Below are 8,238 nucleotides of genomic sequence, written 5' to 3'. Positions count from 1 at the left end.
AAAGTCTGGTTCATTTAATGTTTAAGTTTTAAATAATTTATTGTTCATTCAGTGTGTTAACTGGTTTTGAGGTGATTTCTATTCTCCAGTCTCTGTTCCAGTGAACTGAACCCACAGGGTTTATAGACGATGATGTTGACCGTGTTCGGGGGTGGAGTTGATGTCTTCTTCTTCTGTGGTTTCCCCGCTGTCTTCTTCAACGCCGCTGGACGACTGCTGACTCCGGTCAGAAAACTTCACCACTTTTATAGGTTTCTGTGACTGAGGAAAAAAGCTTTAAAGTCGCGATTAATCGGAGAGTCATCTGAGTCATGCAGATTATCTGGGAAAGGTAGGATGGGGACTTGTTTATATCCGCTAATTGTTGGTTGGTTGAATGTTGAGATGTGGGTGTGGTTCTGATAAGGAGGCGGGACTAAATGCAGTTTGAGTAGAGATAAGAAAGAGGCGGAGCTTAAATGATCCAGCTTACATCATTTCACTGGAAGATTGAGTTTTTATAGTTTTAATTAGTGCTGGGTAACGATTAATCGCATCCAAAATAAAAGATTGTGTTTACATAATTGTATATATAAATCCACACACATGCATATATACATTTAAGAAATATTTGCATGTATATATATTTATACATCATATAAAAATATGTTGTATATAAATAACACATTTTTCTAAAATATATTCATGCATATGTATGTATTTATATTACAAAATAATTAAACACAGTACACACATATATTATGTAAATTCGTAAAAATTAATCGTCGCCCAGCACTAGTTTCAATGATTATGAAAAGAAACATGCATGGATGAATCACAATAGTAAATATGTACAAAATAGTGTGAATTTTCAAGTAATGCACACTTTGCATCACACCTGTCTGTTGGTCTCTCCTCGTGGGTAACGTGCGATGTCGTCTCTCCTTCGATTGACCTTTTCCCAGTCGTCTTCCCAGAGTTCCCTCCTGTAGTCGGATCTCTGCGTCATGATTCGCTGGTAGATGTCCTGGTTTTCGTGAGTCACTTGTAGAAGCTTCTCCTTCCTTTTCTGTGCGTTGAGACTGTAAAACAGATATATAACATTATCATAACATAACATAAATAACATTTTCATTACTTCGACCAAAATAAATGTCAAATCAAAATCTGTTATTTCGGCTATTTCCAAATAATTTCCAGCGCATATATATATATATATATATATATATATATATATATATATATATATATATATAGGAAGTTGTTTCTGCCACAGAATAAAAAGGCACTACTTTTTATCTCACAATTTTTATCTCACTTTTTTTCTCAGAATAGCGTGATATAAAGTAATTATTGTGAGATAAAAAGTTGCAATTATCTTTTAAATTGTTTTATCCTGTGGCGGAAAACAAGCTTTCATAATATACATATAAATTCTAAATTAAATAAAATAAAATAAACCATAAATAACTTAAACTTGTTTTATTTAAGATTAAGTTTCTGAACATGTATCCCTTTAATTTAGCAAACATTAATGTATTAAAATAACTAAAACTAAAATTGAAATAAAAATGTATAAAAACTATATATATTTATAATAATAAAAATTACAAATACAGCAAAAAAAAAGCACTAAGAGTACTTTTAAAACGGAAAAAGCGTACAGGCGACAACATTGTTAAACGATCCCTGTTAAGCGCTGTATTCTGCTGTCAGGACAGTAGATGGCGATGTCACTTTATAATGAAACACGCACGTCTATAGATTAAACACATAATTGAGCATAAAATCAAGCACGATTCAAACAAACCTTCTTTAAGCAAACCACTAATCCTGCCATGATCCGATACGGTGGATCCCTCGGGAATGATGGGAATAGGTTATGTGTCTCTCAATAATTCATAAAGGCTTTGTCAACAGCCGAGCATTAATGATTCAGACTGTCAGTTTGAGATGACCAGACGCAGCGGGAGATCCGACAGCTGAAACCCAGCTCAAATAAACACCTCACTGAGTTACTATGTTAACCAGCTAAACACACACCACACACACACCTGTACTGTGGGTAATAATTCCTGTGGTCCACCAGTCCGTTAGAGTGAGCGATGGCAGAAAGTTTGCTGACCAGAAGATGATTGTCTCTCTCTATGATAGACATCCTTTCTTTCTGCAACTGAAGACAACAACTGTTATCATGCATTCATTATTACTCCACCTTACAGGTTTGGAACAACATGAGGGCAAGTCAATTATGAAAAATACATTATTGTTTACATATGAATGAATCAGACACCTGGACTTTCTTCAGATTCTTTTGAATATGCGCCGGTGTTTCGATGCCCTTAGTGTCGACCACAGGTTTGGCCTTTCTCACCTGAGACAGAGAGAAAATCAACATATTTATATATATATGAACTGAAGAGTTCAGATGCAAAAGCCTCTAAGTGCCATTTGAAATTTTCTTCTTTAATGATGATTTTTTATCAAGCTTGTATATTTAAGTTCAGTGATTTCACTTAAATGGCAAAGATAATTACCTATTAATTGTTATTTAAGTGAAATTACTGAACTTAAATATACAAGTTTGATAAAAAATCATCATTAAAGAAGAAAATTTCAAATGGCATTTAGAGGCTTTTGCATCTGAACTCTTCATATATATATATATATATATATATATATATATATATATACACACACACACACACATACACATATCTCTCTCACACGCACACACTCAGACACAATATCTCTCTCACATACACACAAAGCAGGATTATTATAGTTAACAACAACCACATAAATTCATAAGCATAAACTGAAATAAAATAATACAAACGTATTCCATTTCAGCTCAACATTTTCACTTAGTTATAGTGACTTGATAACTCCGACAGAGCGGCCAAAATTAATTAAATTTCACGCAATATTAAACATGCCAATAAAGCAAACATAAGCATAACCCGTCAGATCTCGTCTCGGTGGTCCTCATAGCTCGACTGATCCCATCAATATTAAACATACTAATAAATCAAACATATGCCATGCTAATAAAGCGAACATATAAGCCAGACCTTGTCTCTGTGGTCCTCGTATCTCGTCTGGTCCCATCTCTGCGTCAGGAACCGGTTAGCTGCGGGTTTCAGAGGCTGGTAGGACTTGTGCATCACTTCTGCTTCAAAGATGCTCCGAGTCCTGAGCTGCTTTATATTTATCACGCGGGCAGTTCTGGTCCTTGTTGCTGATTGGTCAATAGCGTAGCCCCGCCCCTTTTCAGCGTTGCGCTCATTGTCTTTTGACTTCCGGTCTGTATTTTCACAGCGATCTTGCATTGGTATGAATGAACTGCTTATTATTATTTTAATTTATGTTGTATTTTTTTATTTACTGTAATGTATAATTATTTAAAAAAAAAAAATCTTACTTACTTAATAAAATAATATTAACAATAATTATAAAAAAAAAAAAAAAATTCCCGGTCGACATTTGTTAAGACATCTGCTTTACAATGCTTATGATAAACAGTACAATGCTCATGATAACTTTTGTTAACTCTACAATAAGTAAATTCACTTCACCAGCTAATTACTCCTCGACAGCGATGCCATAGAAATATACAGAGCGACCGCAAAAACGGATAAAGTGTTTTTGGTGAAACTAACAGAATGTTTAAAAGTAAATTTTGATTTTTGGAGCAGCATGATAGTCGATGACTAATGAGTGATTTGAGTAATAATTTGGAGATCCTTCTGAAAAAAAAAATGTGCTGGATATTTAATATAGTAGTGTTAGCTGTATTTTATAAATAAAAAATAAACAGTGTTGTTGATGTTGTTGTTTTTTGCATATTTAACATGGTTAATAAAAATACACTGTAAAACGTTTAAATAATATTTCAGCAACAAGATTTTTTTATCTCAAAAACGTAAGTCATATGCTTTTTTGTTAGGCTAACTGACTATTTCTGACCTTTTTCGTTTATACTGTTTTTTTTTTTACTTTATATATTTCCCATGAATGTCCCATAATTCATATTTAATACACATTATTGTGAAAAATGTATATTTTAAAACAGATTAGAGAGAACAGTGTCACAAATGTTCAGAAATTGACTTTGAAAAAATTAACCCACTGAGGTAAAATAGAAAGAAAGTGTGACAACTTGCCCCAGTCTACCAGAATTGTGTCTACCAGAACCTTATACAATTGTCCTCATACAATTGTCTCGGTGGTCCTCATAGTTCGACTGGTCCCAGGTCCCAGCAATATTAAACATGCCAATAAAGCAAACATAACCATAAGGAAACTGCTGAATAAAACAAGCCAGAGCAAGTGATGTTGAAGCTGCATTTTCTCTTTTGGCCACGAGGTGACGCAATCCCCCCATCATCTGATCTGATCTGTTCCAGTGGAAGCAGTCCTGTGAAGTGTGAAGTTTGCAGAGACTCAGGGAAAAGTCACCAGACTTTCACGATTACAGTGCTGAATTTCACGGCGTTTTCATGAAAACGACCAAACGTGCCGCTTCGCTGTATCATAAACATCTGCTCGACAGACCGCATGAAAACAACGTCGAAAGCAAAGAATCTCAGGTATTTCTGCCACGTTGTTTGTTGAATCGGTTGCAGGGAAATACATTTAAGTCACAGTTATGTATATGGCTTTTATTAACTGTTCTCAAAGCAGCTTAGGAAAATAAAAGTGTTAAAAGTAATTAATTATAAAATTATTAATTATTAATTCATCGCCACAGAAGACGATAGTGACATTATAGCACAACTCTGTTTTTGATTCAACTCAGTTTAATATCAGTGTTGATGCTGCAAAAGTTCATCACTTGTGAAACGAGTTCAATTCAGCAAGTGTCATTACCTAGTTGAATCAGATTTGATCGGATAAAGTTCAGTATTGTCATTGTCGATGTAAGTTAGCTTCACAGTGTTAGCGTTTATTCGCACAATATCTCGGAAAAAGAAAGAAGTGTATGGTTTAATTATTATATGCAGAAATATTGCGCTCAGGTCTTCTAAATTGTTGCGTCACGCTAGCATTGTTTTTTTTTTCCGTAACAAATTTTGGTAATAATCATAAATTAGGTATCTAAAATTGAAAGTTTAAACGCTCGAAATTCATCATGTGAAACCATTTTGAAATTGGACATTGAGGGGACTACATTTTGTATTATGGAAATGACACCACCCATTAGGGGGGGAGCCTGCTAAAAAGTAGCGTTAAAACCGTTTGGCAGGCTCCTCCCCCTAATGGGCGGTGTCATTTCCATAATACAAAATGTATTTGAACAATTTTATAATCAGAACCAGAACAACACGCATGTCGTCGGAAAGGTCTCAGACTCAAGAATTCATATTTGGCGACTGTTTTGTAAAAGAAGTGACATTGTGATAGAAATCTATTAATTTGTTAGAGGAGAACGCATTAAAAAAATCACTGGAATGTGGGTGTCGCACTGGGGCTATTTTAGGTGTTACCAAAATCTCATTGAAACTTGTACATTTTTGTGATATCAACTTCAAATTTGGAACATAACTTGGTTAGACATGTAGACATTGTAAACTACATATTTAGTGTCAATTTAAAACTGTACATTTGCTTTACCGTAACTTTTTTTTTTTTTTTTACAAATGTACAGTTTGTTGATCTGTGTTGTGCTACTTACATGTTATCACTGTGAAGCTGCTTTGATACAATCTGTATTGTGAAAAGCGCTATATAAATAAATGTGACTTGACTTACACTTTTTCACACTTTTTTAATTGATTTTACTAGATTTAAAGGTGAACAAATGTAGATTCTGCTGTTTCTCAGTAATCACATGCGAGTTCATCGGTGCTTTCTGCTTTGTAAAACAGTGATGCCCAAAAAAAAGTACTTTATACATTGAGTTTGATGTCTGTGCTCCAATTTGCCAAGATACTGAAGTTTGCGAGATGTTGGATGCAGATTCTCTCGAGATCAAATGATCTGAGCACATCACCATTTCCTTTCTTTAAAGTGAACTTCTTGTTTGATTCTTCACTTTGACTTCACTTTGACGCTTCTAAAAGTTCTCAAGAGATTTTCTGAAGAGACTCTTTATATATTAATTTATGATTACCCTAGCAACCACTATAGACACCCTAGCAACGGCAATAAGGATCTGTATTGTTTTTATATCTCTTGAGGAGACAGTCACATCGCGTTGTTTGATCTCAGCGTTTTTGTGGTTACAGATCGGTGTCATTTGCTTTCTGCTGTGTGGCATGTGATTGTTGTGAGTCCAAACATACACACACAAACTCTCTCTCTCACACACAGAGGTGGAGTGTGTTATATTCACAGGAATTGTATCATTGATCGTGTTGGACACAAGCGTCCTGCTCTTTATTGATTGGATAAAAGTAATAACTGACAGCAACTCGCTGCGTTTAATCTCCGTCCTCATGCTGACCTCTCACACCGCAGAGCCAGGGGTCAAAGGTCACAACACATATTGAAAAACAATCGCAGCCACCCTCGTGCCAATTTGTCCGGGTCAGGAACCGCTGATTCTCCGTCTGTTTGCAGGAGATCCCTTGGGAGTCGGTCAATCAGAAGTGTTTCTGAAGCACATCAGCATATTAGAGCGATTTATGACATTATATTATTACATAAGAAATTCTATCTTGTTTTTTATTTAAAAAAAAATCTAATTAAGTTTGCTTAAAACAAGCTAAATAAACTGCCAATGGGGTCAGAAAAATACTATCTATATTTTCAGAAAAAAAATCTTAATTCAAATGTAAAACAGGATTATTTTTCTTACCCCATTGGCAGATAATTATGCTTGTTTTAAGCAAAAATCATTTCTTGCCATTTTAATTCGCTAGTAAATGATTCTTGATTTAAGAATGTTTGGATATTTAGACTGGAAACAAGACAAAAATCCTTAGTAAGTAAAGCATTTTTTGCAGTGCACACACTGATCTTCCTCCATCCATGATTGAAGGACTGAATTTGGCTCGGCTTCAGGTTCCTCAGGGATGATGACTGTCTGTTCTCGTCTTTTGTGTTTTATGATAAAAAAAATATCCAGCTGCTCTCCCTGGCTCGCTCTCGGATTGATTTTCCCGGGAAGCAGCGATGAGCCTCTTCCTCTGTCTTGGTTTTTCCAGGCTGGTGTTTTTCCACAGGGATGATGCGAGAGACTGAGAGTGTTTTCAGTCCGAGAGCCGGTTTAATCACCTGACGTCTCTGGAGGAGAATGAAGTGTGTTTTCTGTTAGGGAACATCTCGCTCTGCTTTAGTACAGACTGACAGTTTTTCATCGCTGCACTGAGAATTATGCTCTTCTCAAACTCTTTTCAGATTTTGATAGATTTGGTCAGATAAGGGTGGTTGTAGTGATGTATAGTGGAGCCACTAAATGGCTTAGAGTGATGCATAGTGGAGTATAGCGGCATATAGTGGAGGAATAGTGTGTATAGCGGCTTATGGCGGAGTATAGTGGCGCATAGTGGAGTACACTTTGTTTCTTTTTAGAAGTAACCGAGCACAACGCACTTTGATTGACAGGATATAATCAGCACTGATCATCGGCTGTTTATAAACAATCCGCTAATGGCGAAGATAGTAGCTTTAATCGGCTGATTAATAACCTATACGATTATTGGCCGATTAATAACCGATACCGATTAATAACCAATACCGATTATTGTCCGATACATCGTTGCATCTCTATAAATATTACATCATCAGAATTGGTTTGATTTCAAATCTGAAAGTTCCGAATTCCATTTCAAATTTCAAACTGTCGTCATGAAACGAAAGTTGCGCTAGACTTTTCTTTCCTAAACGGCTTCTCAAATAAGACGAAATGTGGGCTGGGCTTGATTGTGTCTGTGTGGAATTGATTAGACTGTTGTGGTTTGCTATTGGCTGATTTCATGTGAGTGACAGGTTATAGCCCCGCCCGCATCATCAGAGAAGAGAGATGCTGCAAGAGGAACTGATTCTGACTCAAGATTATTAACAATAATGATGTGCATTGATCAAGCATTTATAATAATAAACACTGCAATATAATTTAGTACCATAAAATCCCCTGAAAATGCAAAATATTAAATAAAAACATAATCGAACTAAAATACTGTATAGTTCATTAGCTCAATTTCATTGAAATGAAAAATATATGAATTTCTGTCATTTTTGACTGACACACGAGAGGGTTAAATTTACAGTAATGTTAATGTTACACCTAGAATTGCACATTAAACATTAAAC

General features: G+C 35.3%; 1 protein-coding gene across 1 annotated transcript; it reads right to left on the bottom strand.

The window, feature by feature from the left end:
* On the bottom strand, nucleotides 1–3,202 carry LOC120460394 (sperm axonemal maintenance protein CFAP97D1). Its single transcript, XM_039648158.2, has 5 exons — nucleotides 3,054–3,202; nucleotides 2,273–2,353; nucleotides 2,034–2,152; nucleotides 878–1,061; nucleotides 1–261 (listed from the first exon to the last, which is right to left on the bottom strand). Exons 1-5 carry the CDS (start codon nucleotides 3,144–3,146, stop codon nucleotides 121–123), a joined length of 618 nt encoding a protein of 205 aa, XP_039504092.1. The 5' UTR covers nucleotides 3,147–3,202; the 3' UTR covers nucleotides 1–120.
* Between the last annotated feature and the right edge of the window lie 5,036 nt (nucleotides 3,203–8,238).

This window comes from Pimephales promelas, chromosome 25, assembly GCF_988280905.1.
Source record: "Pimephales promelas chromosome 25, fPimPro1.hap1.1, whole genome shotgun sequence".
Taxonomy (NCBI): Eukaryota; Metazoa; Chordata; class Actinopteri; order Cypriniformes; family Leuciscidae; genus Pimephales; species Pimephales promelas.
Note: the sequence above shows the minus strand (reverse complement) of the source record. Positions and strands in the feature narration are given on the sequence as shown.